Source organism: Malus sylvestris, chromosome 1 (assembly GCF_916048215.2).
Source record: "Malus sylvestris chromosome 1, drMalSylv7.2, whole genome shotgun sequence".
Lineage (NCBI taxonomy): Eukaryota > Viridiplantae > Streptophyta > Magnoliopsida > Rosales > Rosaceae > Malus > Malus sylvestris.
In genome coordinates, this window is record NC_062260.1 from 969,521 (window position 1) to 990,910 (window position 21,390).

General features: G+C 38.8%; 2 protein-coding genes across 2 annotated transcripts in view; one reads left to right on the plus strand and one right to left on the minus strand.

Annotated features, from left to right (window-relative positions):
• The window catches only part of LOC126621098 (uncharacterized), a 62,459-nt gene that overhangs the window by 14,213 nt on the left and 26,856 nt on the right, over positions 1-21,390 (plus strand). The window lies entirely within an intron of this gene.
• LOC126621080 (zinc finger CCCH domain-containing protein 5-like) lies at positions 5,403-14,371 on the minus strand. Its single transcript, XM_050289459.1, has 11 exons — positions 13,637-14,371; positions 12,776-12,925; positions 12,520-12,654; positions 12,184-12,342; positions 10,182-10,274; positions 9,903-10,019; positions 9,467-9,541; positions 9,042-9,259; positions 6,971-8,353; positions 6,279-6,479; positions 5,403-6,189 (listed from the first exon to the last, which is right to left on the minus strand). The coding sequence occupies exons 1-10, from the start codon at positions 14,048-14,050 to the stop codon at positions 6,416-6,418; spliced, it is 2,808 nt and encodes a 935-aa protein (XP_050145416.1). The 5' UTR covers positions 14,051-14,371; the 3' UTR covers positions 5,403-6,189; positions 6,279-6,415.

A 21,390-nucleotide genomic window follows, 5' to 3' on the forward strand; every position in this document is an offset into this window, starting at 1 on the left:
CAAAGGAAAAGACAGGGAAAAAGCATGATATGGGATACTCTTGCTTTTAACCCTGATGATATGAGATATTCTTGCTCTAGTATAGCTTGTTTACAGAGGTATTATCGGGGGGAAAGAAAGCTGAATATTTCGAAAGGCTTCGTTGGGAGTGCTCTCTCAGATAAGAGGAAGGGTTGAGCATTTTTGCAGGTCTGCCTGTCCGTTGGGGATGGAGGTCGACATATATAGGAGTCTCCCTAACATCAAGTAATAATGCTATTCCTTTACCCTGCTTGGTCATAGCACGGTAGTGGGAGCTGCCAGCTTCACAAGTTTTAACTCTGTCAGAGCACTTTGAAAAAGTGGTCTGTGGTATCTGGAAAGCTGATGTTGCGTGTGAAGATTACAGACAAGCTTTATCCAAGGAGATCCGGCTCTTGAAGTTGGGAAAGTGGTGCCTCTTCGGTTTTCGAACAAGCAATCCTGTCGGGAATCTGGCTCTCGAGATTCGGAGAACGATGCCTCTTCGATTTTTGAGAAAGCAATCATGCTGGGGTCTGGCTCTCGAGATTCGGAGAGCGATGTCTTCGATTTTTGAGAAAGTAATCATGTTGGGAGTCTGGCTCTCGAGATTCGAAGGGCGGTGCCTCTTCGATTTTGGAGCAAGCAATCTTGTTGGGAGTGTTTTCTCGAATATGAGTAAAGGTTGGGCATGTTTGCTAGTCTACCTTGCCACGAAGCACAAAGGTTGACACACAGGGACTTTCCAATTATCCAGCAGTGGTACTGTTCCTTTACCCTCTCTTCGATTTTTGAGAAAGTAATCATGTTAGGAGTCTGGCTCTCGAGATTCGGAGGGCGGTGCCTCTTCGATTTTGGAGCAAGCAATCTTGTTGGGGGTGTTTTCTCGAATGTGAGTAAAGGTTGGGCATGTTTGCTAGTCTACCTTGACACGAAGCACAGAGGTTGACACACAGGGACTTTCAAATTATCCAGCAATGGTACTGTTCCTTTACCCTCTCTTCGATTTTTGAGAAAGTAATCATGTTGGGAGTCTGGCTCTCGAGATTCGGAGGACGTGCCTCTTCGATTTTGGGGCAAGCAATCTTGTTGGGAGTGTTTTCTCGAATGTGAGTAAAGGTTGGGCATGTTTGCTAGTCTACCTTGCCATGAAGCACAGAGGTTGACACACCGGGACTTTCCGATTATCCAGCAGTGGTACTGTTCCTTTACCCTTGTGGGTAATAATATGGTAGCTAGGCCTTCAAAATTTATGTGTCTAAACTTTGTTAGTGTTGTTTCTTTGCTATTCTTTTACCCTTCTTGGTCAGAGCGATGTAGTGAGAGTTGCAAGCTTCACGTGTCTCGACTTTGTCAGAGAACTTTGGCAAAGTTATATGTGGTACCCATGAGCTACTGTTGCGTGTGGGAAGTGGGTGATTGAACAGTACGATTCATGTGCTTTCTACTTCGCCAGAAATCTTCGACAGAATGCCCATGATTTCCGCAAAGCTGAGTGTGCGTGTGACAGGTGCTGACAAGGCTGGAAAAGTAGTCTCAACTTTGTCAGAGAACTTTGGCAAAGTTATATGTGGTACCCATGAGCTACTGTTGCGTGTGGGAAGTGGGTGATTGAACAGTACGATTCATGTGCTTTCTACTTCGCCAGAAATCTTCGACAGAATGCCCATAATTTCCACAAAGCTGAGTGTGCGTGTGACAGGTGCTGACAAGGCTGGAAAAGTAGGTGCCTCTTCGATTTCTGAGATCGGCCCTCGTGGTCTCTGAGCAGCCCAGCTTTTGAGAAAGCAAACCTCTTCGATTTCTGAGATCGGCCTTTGTGGTCTTTGAGCAGCCCAACTTTTGAGAAAGCAAACGCCTCTTCGATTTCTGAGATCGACCCTCGTGGTCTCTGAGCAGCCCAGCTTTTGAGAAAGCAAACGCCTCTTCGATTTCTGAAGCTTCGTCGAGTGCAGATTTTTATAGAGGCTGACATTAAGTTCCAAAGCACACTTGAATATCCACCAGTAGAAGCTCCATTCTTGCACTTCTAAGATCTTGATTTGTCCGACCTCTTCTCTCTTCTACACCTTTGAAAATGTCTGGCCCCTCCGACCGTCGTTTTGACTTGAACCTTGTTGAAGAGGCAGCCCCGCCTTCTCCAGACAACATATGGCGCCCATCATTCGTCTCCCCTACTGGTCCTCTTACCGTTGGGGATTCCGTGATGAAGAATGATATGACCGCTGCGGTAGTGGCCAGGAACCTTCTCACTCCCAAAGATAACAGACTACTTTCCAAACGGTCTGATGAGTTGGCTGTTAAGGATTCTCTGGCTCTTAGTGTTCAGTGTGCAGGTTCTGTGTCTAATATGGCCCAACGCCTATTTGCTCGAACCCGCCAAGTTGAATCATTGGCGGCTGAAGTGATGAGTCTCAAACAGGAGATTAGAGGGCTCAAGCATGAGAATAAACAGTTGCACCGGCTCGCACATGACTATGCTACAAACATGAAGAGGAAGCTTGACCAGATGAAGGAATCTGATGGTCAGGTTTTACTTGATCATCAGAGATTTGTGGGTTTGTTCCAAAGGCATTTATTGCCTTCGTCTTCTGGGGCTGTACCGCGTAATGAAGCTCCAAATGATCAACCTCTGATGCCTCCTCCTTCTAGGGTTCTGTCCAGTACTGAGGCTCCGAATGATCCCCCTCCGGTGCCTTCTCTTTCTGGGGCTCTACCGACTGCCGAGACTTCTCCTAAGCAACCTTTGTGAAGGCTCCCTCTTGTTTGTTTATTTTGACTCAAGTATATGTACATATTTGTAATTTATCGGGGATATCAATAAATAAGCTTTCCTTCATTTCAACGTATTGTGTTAAATCACCAAAGCCTTCTTCGCTAAGTTCTTTGAATTTTCTTTTGTTGAAGCTTGTATGTTGGAGCTTTGTGAGTGGAGCATGTAGGTTGAGGTAGTGTTCCCTTAATTTCCCGAGCGAGGAAAAACTTCTCAGTTGGCGACTTGGAAAATCCAAGTCACTGAGTGGGATCGGCTATATGAATCTTAGAACGCCATTGTGTTCTGTCCTGTGTCATGTCCTCCGTTAGATCCAAGTACTCTAAGTCTTTTCTTAGGGTCTCTCTCAAAGTTTTCCTGGGTCTTCCTCTACCCCTTCGGCCCTGAACCTCTGTCCCATAGTCGCATCTTCTAATCGGAGCGTCAGTAGGCCTTCTTTGCACATGTCCAAACCACCGTAACCGATTTTCTCTCATCTTTCCTTCAATTTCGGCTACTCCTACTTTACCCCGGATATCCTCATTCCTAATCTTATCCTTTCTCGTGTGCCCACACATCCAACGAAGCATCCTCATCTCCGCTACACCCATTTTGTGTACGTGTTGATGCTTCACCGCCCAACATTCTGTGCCATACAGCATCGCCGGCCTTATTGCCGTCCTATAAAATTTTCCCTTGAGCTTCAGTGGCATACGACGGTCACACAACACGCCAGATGCACTCTTCCACTTCATCCATCCAGCTTGTATTCTATGGTTGAGATCTCCATCTAATTCTCCGTTCTTTTGCAAGATAGATCCTAGGTAACGAAAACGGTCGCTCTTTGGTATTTCTTGATCTCCGATCCTCACCCCTAACTCGTTTTGGCCTCCATTTGCACTGAACTTGCACTCCATATATTCTGTCTTTGATCGGCTTAGGCGAAGACCTTTAGATTCCAACACTTCTCTCCAAAGGTTAAGCTTTGCATTTACCCCTTCTTGAGTTTCATCTATCAACACTATATCGTCTGCGAAAAGCATACACCAAGGAATATCATCTTGAATATGTCCTGTTAACTCATCCATTACCAACGCAAAAAGGTAAGGACTTAAGGATGAGCCTTGATGTAATCCTACAGTTATGGGAAAGCTTTCGGTTTGTCCTTCATGAGTTCTTACGGCAGTCTTTGCTCCTTCATACATATCCTGTATAGCTTGGATATATGCTACTCGTACTCCTTTCTTCTCTAAAATCCTCCAAAGAATGTCTCTTGGGACCCTATCATACGCTTTTTCCAAATCTATAAAGACCATGTGTAAATCCTTTTTCCCATCTCTATATCTTTCCATCAATCTTCGTAAGAGATAGATTGCCTCCATGGTTGAGCGCCCTGGCATGAACCCGAATTGGTTGTCCGAAACCCGTGTCTCTTGCCTCAATCTATGCTCAATGACTCTCTCCCAGAGCTTCATTGTATGACTCATTAGCTTAATACCCCTATAGTTCATGCAATTTTGTACATCGCCCTTATTCTTGTAGATAGGCACCAAAGTGCTCGTTCGCCACTCATTTGGCATCTTCTTCGTTTTCAAAATCCTATTGAAAAGGTCAGTGAGCCATGTTATACCTGTCTCTCCCAAAACTTTCCACACTTCGATTGGTATATCGTCTGGGCCTACTGCTTTTCTATGCTTCATCTTCTTCAAAGCTACAACCACTTCTTCCTTCCGGATTCTACGATAAAAAGAGTAGTTTCTACACTCTTCTGAGTTACTCAACTCCCCTAAAGAAGCACTCCTTTCATGTCCTTCATTGAAAAGATTATGAAAATAACCTTTCCATCTGTCTTTAACCGCGTTCTCTGTAGCAAGAACCTTTCCATCTTCATCCTTGATGCACCTCACTTGGTTTAGGTCCCTTGTCTTCTTTTCCCTTGCTCTAGCTAGTTTATAGATATCCAACTCTCCTTCTTTGGTATCTAGTCGTTTATACATATCGTCATAAGCCGCTAACTTAGCTTCTCTCACAGCTTTCTTCGCCTCTTGCTTCGCTTTTCTATACCTTTCACCATTTTCATCGGTCCTATCCTTGTATAAGGCTTTACAACATTCCTTCTTAGCCTTCACCTTTGTTTGTACCTCCTCATTCCACCACCAAGATTCCTTTTGGTGTGGGGCAAAACCCTTGGACTCTCCTAATACCTCTTTTGCTACTTTTCGGATACAACTAGCCATGGAATCCCACATTTGGTTAGCTTCCCCCTCTCTGGCACATAATACTTGAAAGAGAGTATAACACTACTTCATGTAACCCAATCACAAAGGGATGCTTAAACAGAAATGCCAGCTCAGAAAGGAAGAAAAGAAAGCTTGCCTGAGGTAACTTCTTGTCGTCATCAGAAAGCATATCCATAGCACTCCAGAAGATGGTTTCTACATTTGCTTTCTCATTGTCCCCATTTAGATCCATTTTTGCCATCTGTGACACCAAAAAGAAAATACAAAATTGGAACCAAAAAACTGGTGCTCACACAAAGATAAAGAAACTAAAGAATTACAACAAAAATAATTCGATTTAAACGTTCAAATCAGCACTCAGACACAGCCATATTTAATTGGAACATAGTCCAAAAGGATTCCCAACCAAGTAGTATAGTTTCTGAATGAATAATCAACACATGCATATACACTTGATCTTTCATCCAACAAGTTGACAAAGGTATTGAACAGATAATCAAAACATAGCACGCGATATCTGAACCATGTAGGCAAAGTTCAAAAGGTTCACTCTGCATAAGACTATGCCAACAGTAGTAAGGGAAGTTTATTGGATGGGGGCTTGGTGGCACCCGACTTCATTTGAAAGATGTATAGTTTACAACTTGCAAGAGATTCACACTCCCTTTTGCTAAAGCTAAAAAGTATCACAGGATCATACTGACGCTGAATTATCATTTTGACCATCTTGAAGATATCACTTTCCTCAGCAGCCTTGCCCATGATCAAACCCTTCTGCCACTTGCCATTGTCCTTCTTCTTAGCACTATCGGTAGGGGGAGCAAGAGCATTTAGAGCCTTTTGAAAGCTGTCCTCGCGAAATTTTCCTTTTTCATCGACTACCAAGTACAGACCATTCCCTCCAGAAGGGACAATATAATGCTGCAGAGGAGTTGGCCTATAATCAGTGTAGACAATGTGACACGGCTGACGGTGAATCTTTGCAAGCCAATCAGCAAATTCCTTAGCATTTGGCACGGTTGATGAGAGGAACACAAACCGAGAATTCTTTGGAGCCATAACAATGCTTTCTTCCCACACCACACCTCTCTCCCTATCACGCATACAATGCACCTCATCAAAGATAATCCAAGCCACCTCACGCGTTATCTCTGACCCTTTGTACTGCATGCTACGCCAGATTTCTGTGGTCATAACCTAAATGAAATTTGAAAGTATCATGACAAAAGCCCAACAATGAAAAAACACCCAAAAAAGCCAACCAAAAAAAGGCGTGCATTGCATACCAAGCAGGAAGCATTGGGGTCGATAGTTACATCGCCAGTCATCAAACCAACGTCGGAAAACTCCTCTTCGAACTCTCTATACTTTTGGTTGCTCAGTGCTTTGATTGGTGAAGTGTATATCACTCTCTGCTTGTTTCTTAGAGAGATTGCAATTGCATACGACGCCACCACCGTTTTCCCAGCCGATGTATGAGCAGACACCTATCATAATATACATCGAATTCGAAAATGCACCAATTCACAATTTCATTTAAAAAAAAACCCATTTAAAAAAAACGCATTCACAATTTCATTTGAAAACATGGAACCAATACAATAAGAACAGGGTTTCACAACTAACTGATAACATGGAACCAATATAATAAGAACAGGGTTTCACAACTAACTGATAACTGAGAACACGGTGTGGTAAATAGCAAATTACGAGACTTCATAAAACAAAAAATTGAAGGTCTCAGGTTTGAAACCCTCTACTGGTGTGGAAGCCAGACTTGTGGTCAGGGAGAAGAGGAAGGGATGAATAACCGTGACTTGCCACCAGTTGTTCCCCTTTGGGAAAAAAAAAAAAAAAAGAGAGAGAACACAGTTTCACAGCCTACATATCTATAAACAGGTTTAATTTGTAATAAGTTACATTCTTCCTTGTGGACAGACTTCTAACAACTCTTAGAGACGAATCTCAAGGGGCTAACCTAGGTCGTTTGTGATCACGAGATCTATGACCTGCATGGTGCCTCTTGTGTTTCCTTACAGATTCTTTGTCACCATCGGATGAATCTGTGGCATCATCCAAGCCACTCGAGTGTCTCCTGTGGCTTGATTGGCTGCTACCCTGCCGAGGTCTGTCCTCACTGTCAAGCTTGCGATCCTTGTTTCTAGACTTTCTCCTTGATTTTCCATGTTCGGAATGAGTTACCCTGTCAGATTTTTCGCCTTTTTCCCGGCCAATTTTACTGTAGTAGTAGACTTCCGAATCAAAATCACATGATTCATCTCTTCCCTTAGATGGACCTGGCCTGCCAGAATCGCAACTCTCTGAACTTCCAGCCTTTCTTTTAGAAGTATGGTATATCTCATTCTCAACGGAACTATTTTCGGGTTCCCAGCGATCCTCTTTGTCCGTGAGTACATCAGAGTTGAATCTTATATCATCTGGACCCACACTGCTGGACTCATGGGTTCCACGTGATTTCAAATTTTCAACTAGAGAATCAGCTTCCCTCATCTCTATGCTCAAATGATCACGCCCATGTTTCAAATCTAGTGTTGGGACTTTATCATCATGTGAAATATCTGACACTTCATCCAAGCGTTTTGATCGTTTCCAAGCATGACTAGGGGGCCTTTCTGCATCGTTTTCTAACAGATCATCACTTAAGTCAGTACTACAGGACCTGGTGCTTCTTCCCCCGTGATTTGAGAATTTAGAAGCTTTGCTGGAGTGTGACGAGGGTTCCATGCTTTTCCTCCTACTGTCATGCTCATCACCTTTCATGTTGTTGTCTGACCGCTCTCCATCAGTATCACGAGCTCTGTTCTTGATGTCCTTATGATCACCCCGACATCTCACTTTCCTCTTTTGCCCAGAATGTCTCCCATTGTCCTGGTATGCAGCATCTTTGTCTCTGTCCCTATCTGACCAGTCCCAATTCACTTCATGATTTTTGTTCTCCCGATCCCTATATTCATCTGGGGATTCTACTTTCCGCTGTTGGCTTGAGCTTTTCCTGGTACCATGCTGTGCTCTTCTGTTCCGTTGCGACAAATCCCCTTCAGATTCAGTTTCATAGGTTTTGTTCTTATGGTCCCTGTTTTGCTGTCTTGAGTTATGCCTAGTATGTCCACGGTGTCTGTCTCTATCTATTTCCCTCTCCAACAATTCTCCATCAGATTCAGCATCCCACTTTCTGCTCCTCCTAGGGTTGTAGTTTCTTAAGTTCTTGTTCTCTTCACACAGATCCTCATCACCTGTACGCTTCTGACGGCATGTTCCCTCTAGAACATAATTTTCATTGTCATATCTTCTTCCAGAATCACTGTCCCTCCCTCTAGATCTAGATCTTCGCAAGCCATACCTGCCATGAATCTGGAAACTATGAGAACCTATCTATAAGCAAAAACCGAAGAAAAATGCAAGCTAATATAGAAGAGTTGAATGACATAGACCAACAAAAATAAGGAGCACTAAATCTAACACCTAACAGAAAACTACGCCCTCATAGAAATTCATAATACATAAAATAATTAAATCAGGAGATTATAGATTATACAAACTTCACCCAAATTAAAATATCGCATGTCAAGCACCTGGAAAAATTTAGCACAACAAAATAATTCCTGAATGTGGGCAGTTGTAGTGTCACGTTACCATCACCTGCTGCTTTCTACCAAAATTATTTACTTGCCCCAGATGTATAATTGCATATGGTTGGAATAGGATATATATAAGCGTGTGTGTGTGTGTGCGATGGAATTTTTTTGCTATGTAAATACAGGCATGACAACAAGACAAAATTACTAGAATGCAAACTCTCACATGCATGATGGTCTGTCTTTCTAGCTATTTTGCATGGACTTCAAAGTAAACTGGGAAGTTGAAGTTGTCGTGACTTGAATGAAAAATACCCAATCTAATACCATGATAAGTTGTGCTGGTAGAACGCAGGCCAACTATTGTTTTATATTCCAAAAGCTACAGTAACACAGATCTCACAAGTACTATAGACAACACATTCAACAGCTGCTGCTTAAAGTAAAGCATACCTCTCAGAATCTCCCAATGACATCTTGCTAGAGTTCCTCCACTGTCCAAAATTTTCTTCCACCATTGGTTTATCATCCGCATCAGAATAACCAAATAAAGCAACCATTTTTCTAGCCCAGAATTTTGGGGGTGGTCTGTCACTATCAGCCCATTCATAGTCTCCACCAGGATTGCGGAAACAGTGGATAAAATTGCAAGCTGTACCACGGGAACATGTCTGCAACATTAAACAACAATGATTATCAACAAGAGAATCCTCAGACTTCAAGGTTAGAATTGACATATTAAAGCCAAAACTTAGTTTATTACTCCAAAACAAAATTCTGTAAAATCTTATTCAATCTGAAAAGTACAACAAAAAAATTTAACACCAAGACAGAGTACGACTAAAAAAGACAACGGGAAATGAAGGAACTGACAATACCTTGTACCTCGACTTCATATATTCCCCACATATGGCAACCTTCCATCTGGTCACATTGATAAATTCACAACTTATCTGCCAAAAACAACAACTAGGTCAACAAACCACCCCTCAAGATGGTGATGCCAAGAATGCAGGGAATTAAGCATTTACGGAAGTGAAATATAATAAAGAGATTCAAGAAAGAAAGGGATGTCCCAAAAATGTTTAGTCAAATAGCAAGCAGGGAAGTTAGTTAAACTGATAGCCAGCTGCAATTAGAAGCAATTATACAACTCGTATAGATATCAATTAAATTAAACTTCAAGGTAGGCAGAGATATGACAGGGGTGCTTTTGCACTACCAACATGCAAACAAACAATAGAGTACCAAAAACGAAAATTTTCCTCATCACACCCCATAAGCACTTATTCAAATACAAAGAAAGTGCAATACCTGTTTCCCAGCAAAGTAGCGGCCATTAACAGATTGATAAGCAACAACAGCTGAATCCAGTGATTTGTAGTGTATGTACACATTTCCCCGCAAGTGGAATGCACCATTTCTGCAAACCTGACACAGATACTCCATTTGTCACTGTAACATTACCAACCGAAAATTTGTATGGCGTGAATAGGAAAGTAACAAGAAAAAGTCTAGAATTTCAGTCCATTGCCCTTTTACTTTTGAAAACAGATGAAGTATTTTGGTAATCACAAAGAAGCTGTCAGAAACCTTGAAATTTATAATTTCTCCAAGCTTCAAGAATTCCGTATGCACATCCTCATAAAATTCTTCATAGCAGCGCTCAACCTCCTCATCAGTATACTGAAAAGAGGGAAGCAATATGAAACCAGGAAAATTATATCATCAGCATATACTAAAATAGAAAGAGGCAACTGGCCTGTCCCAATATTAAATTTTGTCAAGATACAAAACAGGTGAGCCATACATCCTCCACCAAAACACGGAAACATCAGTGTGTTCAGAAAGGTATGGCAACTGTTTAAAGACACTAAGAATGACTGTTTAAAAAAAAAAAGAACAATCTTGCAACTTTGCATTATAAAAAGGTGTAATTGACTTGAATATCAACGTAGATGAGTTCAGATTCACTCACTAAAGCATATGTCACCATCAAATATATAGAAGCCAAATCCATCTGGTACCTTAAATAGTTATTTTAAAAGAATTACAGGGACAAACTGGAATTGCCTTAATTTGTTGTCAGGTTCTAACTTGTAGCATATGTCCAACTAACAAGAAATAACATTGTACATGCCTAGAGATAAATGAAGGAAAACATAACACAACATGGTGACACTCAAAGATCTACCTGATACAATAGAATCTTAGAGAAAAACTGTAAACGGAAAATTGGTAACTATATCATCAAAATAAGAAAAGTTTTCCATTTCTAACCAAACATTCTGCAAATAAGAAAAGCTTATTATATGATTTGTACCTATTTTTTTGCCGTGAAAAGAAAGAATTTTATCAAAACAAAAATTTACAATTAGTTAACAAGAAGCACACCAGCAGCCAGAAACAAAAGGAAATTAACAGAGATGTATGGCAACCTCATAAAAAACTATGATTGTCAGTTCATTATAATGCTTAATAATAAAGATCATAATGATACAAACTCCAACTGAATTATTTACGTTCTTCAGATTCTGATTGTGGAAAAGATAAGCAGCTCAATTTTCATAAAAGATTCTTTCTTCTTTTCATTTCATTTGCCTTTGACATGTTTAGAGTGGAAGAAGAGTTAACTGCATTCAGATAATTCTAAAAGTTGTAGCCAACCATCACAAACTGTGGGATGTAAGATGTGATATCAGACAGCTTTAACACCTCCCACAACAGATATATTGCCCAACAAACTATGAGTTGTTGAGGAAGAAAACTTGTAGGATTACTACAGTAAACTCATGAACTTATTATACAATTGAACACAGAAGAAAAAAACAATCTCAATATGGACACTGAAGCATAATATCTCTCACTGGCATAAAATAAAAGAAAAATCATGATGAAAGACGACTATAACATCCCTTAAAAATACATATTTTCTTGTAACTCAGCTTTCTTTTAGTTGATAAAACGTTATGTTTGCAATTAGAATAAAAGTTACTTCCAAAGCATGAGAACACGTGTAGAGATACACGTCAACACACACTTGGTTAATAAAGGTCTAAATAAGAAATAAATAGGGAAGAAAACTTATGTCATAAATGGTAATAAGAATAAGAAAACAAGGGATACGTTATGTGGTAACAAGTTACTATTGCCAGCAAGGAAGGATACACTATTGGGGTATCTTTGATTCCAACTGAACCAAGGCCGAAAGCTTGAGTCCCCACCAAAGCGAATATCGCAAATGAATCTCTGATCAATCAAGTCAAAGAAGAAGAGTACCATTTCACAAATGAACAGAATAAAAAATGAACTAAGCCACATTCCTGAACTAGGACACATGGTATGCAATCAAACACAAAACCTCAAACAAACAACAGCTCAAAAAAATGATACAATAGTCTATGATGATTGATGCTTGAAAACAACCACAAACGACGGGAAAAAAAGTTCATTTGATGTCGGATATGCCTACTTAACATAGTAGGATTAGGAACAATAAACCAAAGGTTTCACAGATTAGAGAAGGATATGAAGACCCCCCAAAGTCAGAAATAGGATACAAGAATCACAGGAAGGCATGACAGCATTAACAGACCTCGAGCCCCTCATCCTGCTCCCAAGCAAGGCCTGGACCATTGTACATGTTCTTGATAAGCAGTGTGGAAGATTTATCAGGACAGAAATGGACTCTGCTACAACGCTGACCAAACCGACAAGCTCCAGTTTTCAAATGGAAAGGGCAATGAGCTTTATCCTGTCATATATAAATTACATAACTTAAAGGATTATAGACAGTGATCTTCACTGCTGATCAAAATAGCAGCATCAACTCATGAAATATAAGAAGTATTGTCAGAAGAGATATAAAGACTAAAGAGTTATCAACACATAAATGGGTAATAAGGGCAATAATGAGATGACAGAGGAATACCTGCTCAGTTCCAAAATGAGGTACTTGTTGAGCAACACTCTCGATCAGCTGCTGTGCTGACATTGATGAACTTTTATAATCAGAAAAAGCTTCAGATTGTGGAGGGAGAGGATTTGATGTAGGCCTATCAGAATCCTGTCAAACAAATGACAACCTCTACAATTAAACTCATCAGTAAAACCAAAAATGAAACTTATCTGTAGGATAATCTATCCTACAAAATATCTATACAAAGTTCCAGATTCATGTTGCAGACCTTCTTTCTACTTTCTTGGTCAGTGTTTTTCTTAGGAATCTTGACCCTTTTCTTCTTGAGAATGATCTCATTTCCTTGCCAGATGATTTCAGCGGGTCCTTCTTCATAGTCCCACTCATCAACCTCATTACCGTCATTTGCATTTTCGACCTGCCATATGTACCCCAATCAATAGTGAAAATCCAATTTTAAGGCAATAAGTATATTTCCTCCCAAACTATTTCCAAACCAAAAGAAATTTGAACCATAATGCTAAGAAGGAGTTGATATGCCCTGTAAATAGCATTTTAAACTATCCCACTTCAAGCAGACAATGCATATACCTTACCTGTCAAATATAGCAGAAGGGCTAACCAAACATTAACAACTTTCATTTCACAAACACTATACTTTTGTTTCCAAATCAAAGACAACGCCTCTTACCACAGGCATGAAGCTATCATATCAACTGACAACAGAAGCATCTTGCACCCATATAAAAGGACCACTACTCCACAAAACGGGTACAAATGATGCTATCTTCACTAAACAACTTTACCAAAAATAAACAAAGGAAATCATACATGTAACAGAATTAAAGCACTGGTACGAATAGCATAATTAGAATCCAGAAAGCAAATGACAACTAAATAACTAATATATTTAGCAAGACGATAATTAATATATTCAGCAAACTATTCTTCCTGAGCTACATTTCATCACTAATTCAACCAAGTATTTCTGCTTATCATATTTCGAGCACATTCTCAAACACAAATTGAACAAATAAATCAATCAACTACAAAATTATGCTGCTAATTTACGTAGTCAAAATTCAAAAGCTGCAGTCCAAAGCATAAAGATTGATAAACAAAAAACAACCTGTTCATTCCGAGACAATTCGTCTTCTTCCTCAAGAGCCTTGATTCTTCTTTGTTCTTCCTCTTCTTCTTCTTCGATTTGTTTCTTCCTCTTAACCTCCATGGCTTCCATCCACGCCCTCTCTCGCTCCTCGAAAATCTTCCTTTCTCTTTCCGACCGCTCGGCCTCCTCTTGCTCGATCATCGTAATCTTCGCAAGCTCTAGAGGATTGTTGAGAATGGCGTCATGTTCCTCTCGCTCTTTCAGCGCCATCTCCTTCCTCGTCTGCTTTCTCTTCATCTTCTTCATCGCTTTCCTCTTCTCCTTCCTATTCGTCATCCCTTTCTCTGCTCCCAAAGAATCCGTTCTGGGCACAATACCTCCTCCTACTCCTTCTCCATCTTTTGCCGCTGCTTCAGCCAGTGTCGATTCCATTCTCTACCACTTTGTTTCAGGCCTGAATTTAGAAAAAAAGGTTGCTCAGCGGTTGAACAAAAGGCAGGGCAAGGGCTTTGGAAGGAGAACTCAATTCGAAATCGTTTGAGCTGTGCACGTTGATCTGCCGTTGAGTTGAAGGAAGGTGATGGTTGTTGTGGTGGCGAGTAGGTTCAGTGAGATAGAGAAATGGGTTGTGGCGGGTCGGATCAGAAGGGCAACCAAGGATTTGGAAGAGACGGTGGCAGGAGGTGGGAGGGACTTTTTGGAAGTAAAAAAAAAAAAGGAAAAGAGGGGGCAGAGTTGGGGTTTGAGGGTTTGCGGAAACAAAAGAGACGTGGGGCGGTGTGGTTTTGAGTAAAACTAAAACCGCAAGTTTTTGCGGTTTGGTGTGGTGCGGTGTGGTTTTGAGATTAAAACCGAAATGAAACCAAATTATTTGGTTCGATTCGGTTTGGTTTTAAACAATTTTGGTTTGATTTCATTGTTTGAAAAAGTTATTATGGTTATCTAGTTGTATCTCATTTCATCCAATTCAATAAAAAAAGTATTGGTGTTTGAGTCACAACTAATTTCTGACTAGATGCCCACAAGTATTTGAAGGTGAACAAACAAATAGTTTGAAATGAAAGCTACACCAGATTTAATAAACAAGTAAAAGCTTTGACTTTTGACATTAAAAACAAGTCCTTCAATAGCCCAAATGCAGCATTATTAATTGTAGTCAGCAACCAAGCATGCAATACACATTCAATCTTAAGTTCAAGAGAGTTCACATCATGATGCAGGGATTGAAATCAACATGCAGCCCAAAGTAATGTGAATATCTCCTTAATCAAGGGGGCGGATTCAATTCGTGTAGGTGTGTGCAATGGATATATAATTGTTTACAGTGGAGTCAATAGACCGAAAGCAAAATTACCATCTGATCTAAGAGATAAGATCACATCACAATCACATACGATTCAAGTAACAAGAATAGTTAAATGAATCCAGAGCAAACCCAATTCAGAAAACGATTAAAAACACTGCAGATTGAATTCAGTCCAAATTATGAAGCAAGCAAGCAGATACAACAGGTAAATTGGAGAAAGAAAGTGCTGACTGAGGATCAGTTTCCAAGGCGATGTGGAGCGCTTGGTTGATGGCAGAGTAGAGGTTCAATTATTTGCTACCAGTGCCACGAACAATCGTTCCATCACCGGCGGCAGAGGAGGAGGAGGAGGAGGAAGAAGAGGTTGCACAACTCCAAGCCCTTTAACCAATCCTCCAAATCTGCTCAGCCGCATTTAATCACTGAAAACAGAGAGCGAGCCAGCTCAATCTCTTAGAATGGAATACTCAAATCCCCTTTTGATTCAAAACCCTACCCTAAACCTAACCCTAAAATTAATCTCAAATATATAAGTAAATTTAACTAAAACAAGTTATAAATCATAATTCTTACCATACTATAGCACTCTGAACTCTAGAGGCTAGGAGCTGGAATGAAGGGGAGGCCGGAGGGGAGACCGAGAGAGAGAGTGTCTGGAGAGTCGAGACCGAGACCGAGACCGAGGGAGAGAGTTAGATGAATAAAGTTGAGCAGTACATATTAGAAGAAAGTAAAGATTTATGAGGTCATCTGATGTGGTTGAGTCCATGATATATGTGGTTGTGTTCAAATTAAATGTATGAATTCAATGAAACAATCAATTAAAATTTGACATTTAATAAATTTATGCGGTTTTGGTTTGGTTTCAGATGGTCGGAACCAAAATCAAACCGTTTTTCCTTCATTCGGTTTGGTTTCAAATTGAAATCGTTTTGAAACCGTAAAATCAAACTATTCGGTATGATTCGATTTAATTTATGTTTTGGTTTCAGTTTTCAAGTTCAAGTGCCCACCTCTTGAGATGAGAAGGGAGGAAGCGCTTGGGGCTTGGGGGATGGAAAAGGCGAATAAAGAAACAAAAATAAATAGCTCCAGCCCACCAGCCACATCCCCTGGGCGATGAGCTCTAGAATCCCCCTCCCCCAAAAAACAGCTCCAGCCCACGTTAAATCCACTGGGCTCCAGGAGAGAGCCCGACTTCTCCTCCAGGCTCAAATCGACAGGCCCAGCGCCTGTGCTATGTAGTACTAGGCAGATGCCACAGTGACGTTAACCATAATTTTAAATTACTTAAAAATTATAAAAAATGGTAAAAAATATATTAAAAATACGAAAAAAAATTTACCTAACCTTTGGTTAAACATCATATCTAAAATTAAAAATAAAATTATCTTTAATTATTTTACTAAAAAATAATAAATATACTTTAATACCAATAGCCTTGGCTATTTAGTTAGCGGTGGAGATGCACTTTGACAATTATTATTCACTAAAGGCAATTGTTCACTTGAGGGATTGTGTTGCCTATAACCAAGGGACGCCTTTTAAGGGTGGAAGTGCTCTAAGGGAGTAAGGAGTGGGCTAAGTCTCACAATCGGCTAGCAATAATGTAGTTCAAATTTGTCTTTGGCGAGAATCGAACCCAAGGTTCTAAAAAGTGCTAAGCGCTAGTCGGGCGATGTGCTGGGGCCTAGAGCCTAGACGGACTAGGTGGATTTAAGTGAATTTAGCATATTTTGTATAAATGTAAAAAATTATACTTGTATTGGAAATTTAAGAAAGATAAAATACAAATAAAACAATACATAAATCATAAGTAGTATAATAATTGTTTAATCAATTTACTACTAGCCTCTCCGCACGCACTAACGTGTGTGTGTGAGGCATTTTTGCATCACGGGTGCTACGCGCCTCAAAGATGTGTTGTTTTAGACAATCTTTTATTTCTTAAGTGATTATTTTATAAATTGTGGGTGTGTGTCCATCACAACAATTTCTTATTATTTTCAATCATCTAACTTAGTCTTTTTGCACTCGCTCATTGTACAGAAAAAATGAAATTTATGAATTGCACCATAACCATTCCATATTTTTTTTGCTTGCTGATTATTATGGTGTCATTTTTTTTTGTTTGGCTGATAGAATTTGGTTTCACGAACTAAACTATGCTTGGTCATTATTATCACTTTGGTAATTACTGATTAACAAAAAAAATAAAGTTACTCAGTGTAGTTAGAATTCTCTTATATCCATCAGTATCATTTTACACATATATATTGTACAGGAAGAAAATCAAGAGTTGGGTTCCTTAGTCAATAAGAGATTAAAAATGTTGGATTTCATTTTCGTTTACTATGATAATGGTGTTATGGTTATGCATGTCATATTGTCATATTGCCATGTTCGTTGAAGAATTTAGCAGCATATATTCCATCCAATTTGCACATATGTGAGTAATCTCTCATACAATTTTTACTATTTTTCCTTTAAAACAACTATGAAGATAAAATGGGAAAACATAAACGATTAAAAAAATCTGAAAATATGACATGTAATTTCATTTCTAAATACATGCTGATAACATTTAATGTCCTTAAATCAAAATTTTCAGATTCATAAGTTTTCAGTCAAAGTTATAGGCTAGCTAAGGATGAACTTGCCATCCATTTGCTTGCACTTAATGCTTTAGATTTTCATGGTTAATTTGTAAGCAATGATGATAAAATAAGAAGTCTAACTATAATGCACAATCCCAAATATAAAGGTTGTAACCAATATAACCTAAATACCTTTAACTTTGACAATTTTCTCATGGCAATACTTTTACTCCAGTTACTTTTAGAATACTGAAAGATAAATAATTTGTCAAATTTGAGGTAAAAAATTGTAATCATGTTTACAAAATGGTAAATCGCCAAAATGGTCCCTGAGATTTGCATAACTCATCACTTTGGTTCCTGAGATTCCAAATCGATAAAAGTGGTCCCTGATATTGTCCACCATCCATCATTTTAGTCATTCTTTTAAAAACTCCAATAAGTGTCCCTGAGCTCTTTGCTGGAAGTTTGGGCAATTTTCAAAGCTTCGTAACTCAATCGTTTCTAACCAAATTTGACCCATAATATATCAAAATGAAGATAGGACAGTGTAGAATAAGATTATACCTATTTCAAAGCCCAAGGGTTGCCAGAGATGACCGGAAAATAGCCTCAAAGTTGATTGGTCTGAATGAAAACTTGAAAACTCGTCGGAAACTGGATAAACTTTAAACGTTCATAACTTTTTCAATACTCAACGAAATCAAGTGATTAAAAAACAAAAATCATACTTCTCGACGAGACAAAGAGAATGGAACCTTTTTGACAGCTAAATCGCAATGGTTTGGCCGGAAAATGGCTCGAAAGTGGCTAACTAGATACTAAGACAGTCACTTTCGAGCCATTTTTCGGCCAAATCACGATGATTTAGCCGTCGAAAAATGTACCATTATCTTCATCTCGTCGAGAAGTATGATTTTCGTTTTTGAATTACTTGATTTTGTTGAGTATTGAAGAAGTTATGAACGTTTAAAATTTACCTAGTTTCCGGCGAGTTTTCAAGTTTTCACTCGGACTAGTCAACTTTGAGGCTATTTTTTGGCAATCATTGGGCTTCGAAATAGGTATAATCTTATTCTACACTTTCCTATCTTCATTTTGACATATTATGAGTCGAATTTGGTTAAGAAACGATTGAACTACGTAACTTTGAAAATTGCCCAAACTTGATGTGAGAATTACTTGACACACAAATTAAACCCTATTGATGACAATTGTAGTAATGATGCAAGTAGGGATCGTTCTAGACCGGGGATTAACTAGGGATGCTAATCAACAAATATAAGACTCAAAAACACTAAACTAGACTCTATAAACTCAAAACTAACTTAAAACACTCAAAACAGCAAATAACAATAAAAAAAGACTCAATTCTAGACCTAACAAGTGATTTGGACGAAAATATAACTTTAAAAAACTCAAAAGATTTAAAGGAAACAAGTTTTGACTCTAAAAGCAAGACTTAAAAGCAAGGGGTTTTGTTTTGACGAAAATTGAACTTTAAAACTTAAACTTTGAAAACAAACTTAAAACAAAACAGATTGTGATGAAATAGAATGATGAGAAACTAGTTAGAGATTTCCTTATCCACACATGAACATATGCATATAATTTGATTCCCAGTTATGACTTCAACAAACGATGAATGACAATGTTCCAAGTTAATTAGGTCCGCTTAAATTAACTCTTAGATTTCCCTAGATTCATTGGATTGAATGGAATACGCATTACAACCAAGGAAGAAAAAATCGATAATATCGGCGAAATATCGCCGATATTATCGTTTTTTTTTAATTCCGAAATTTTTTTAACTATCCAACCTATTTTCGTTAAAATATCACGATATTATTGATAATATCGAAAATATCGCGATATTTTCGAAATTATCGATAATATCACAATATTTTATTAAAAAAATACTTAAATATGTTAAGTAAACTCAACACATACTTCACTTGATCATGGCCCGAAGACCAAACAAGCTTTGGATATCTCAACAGGGGAGTGTGGCTTTTATAGGAAAAATGGCTTGCTCACTTCCTTGCATGGGCGATGTGGGACTCACCCAATGGGAGAAAAAATCAAAATTTCGGCCGAAATTTTATACCCACTTTAAACGGTCATAACTTTGTCAACACTCAACGAAATCAAGCAAGACAAAAACGAAAGTTGTAGCCCTCGAAGAGACGAAGAGAATGGTACCTTACACGACGTCTGAATCGTCGTGGTTTGGCCGGAAAATGCCTTGAAAGTCACTGTAGTCGCCGGAAACTGGGTAAGATTCAAATGAGTATAACTTTTTCAATACTCAACGAAATTGAGTGAAACAAAAAGGAAAGTTGTACTACTCGACGAGACGAAGAGATTGATACCTTGAACACCGGCCAACTCGCAGTGGTTTGGCCGGAAATTGCCTCGAAAGCTACTGAGGTCGCCGGAAACTAGGTAAGATTCAAATGAGTATAACTTTTTCAATACGCAACGAAATTGAGTGAAACAAAAAGGAAAGTTGTAGCCCTCGAAGAGACGAAGAGAATGGTACCTCACACGACATCTGACTCATTGTGGTTTGGCCGGAAATTGCCTCGAAAGCTACTGAGGTCGCCGGAAACTGGGTAAGATTCAAATGAGTATAACTTTTTCAATACGCAACGAAATTGAGTGAAACAAAAAGGAAAGTTGTAGCCCTCGAAGAGACGAAGAGATTGATACCTTGCACGCCGCCCAAAATTCAATTGACACACTCCTGGCTTCCAAAATTCAATACTTTTACTTTATATCAACTTGAAAAAACATAATCGGCATCCAAATTAAAGTTTAGTCTTATTCAATGTATTGATTTTCAATTGTTAATTGATATACTATAATTTGGAACTTCAACGCCTAGACGCATGCTTATGTGTAAGAAATTTAAATTGTCAAATTCGGCACATTATTCTTCATCATTTTATTCACTCCCTTTTTTTTTTTAATATCCTAAATAAAACCTCCAAATATTGTACTAATTAATTATATATAAATGATTATGGTGTGTTTAAACTTCTTTCATTAATTACTACATATTTTCTACACTCACAATGTTTGCCAGCTCGCTATATAATCAACTTAAATCAGTTAAATCCATCATGCAATGCATTTCCTTCCAATTTTTTGTGATAAACTAATAGATAATTGACTAAATAAACATCCTACAAAGTTTCATTAAAAATTTCCAAGTTTTTCTTACAATTTCCGTGGTTTCCATGTAATTTTTATCGATATCGATATTATCCCGATATTTCCATTGATATTTCCGTGTTTTCGGACTACCGATATTTCCGATATTACCGATATTTTCTTCCTTGATTACAACCAAATTATTCCTCATCAAAGTCCCTAACTATGGAATACGCATGATAGAGACATTCAACAAAGATCATTAAGTTCAACGGAAATCATAAACATTGACTAGGCATTCATAACTATGGAATACGCATGTTAATCCAGCCTAGGGTTTACTTAAACACAATCGTGACTAGCGATCTTTACTACTCATGAATATAAGTTCATAACGATTAGGTGAAATTCTCTTATATCCTAGCATCAAGTTTAGGCATGCAAATTAAGTGTCGACCCTCAACCCACATATATAAACAAGTTCTTAATCAAAACAGAAAAGTAAACCACATCTAAAGTTCATGAATTCATAACTGGAGTAAATCAAATCATAACCAACATATGTCCATGGCTTCAAATTTGCCTCTAACTAAAAAGAAATTAGTTACACATGTTTAACATAATTGAACAGCAAGTTAAATTAAACATGAACATAGAATTAAAAGAAGAAAGAATTCCAAACACTCTAATAGTTGCAGATTGCATAGGCACGG

Excerpts from the sequence above, each read along its gene's own strand:
- LOC126621080 (XM_050289459.1), bottom strand. The coding sequence starts at position 14,050 with ATGGAATCGACACTGGCTGAAGCAGCGGCAAAAGATGGAGAAGGAGTA. Across the intron at positions 12,655-12,775 it reads ACCAAGAAAGTAGAAAGAAG|GATTCTGATAGGCCTACATC; the intron begins GTCTGCAACATG and ends TTTGTTTGACAG. Across the intron at positions 8,354-9,041 it reads TCATTGGGAGATTCTGAGAG|GTATGGCTTGCGAAGATCTA; the intron begins GTATGCTTTACT and ends GATTCATGGCAG.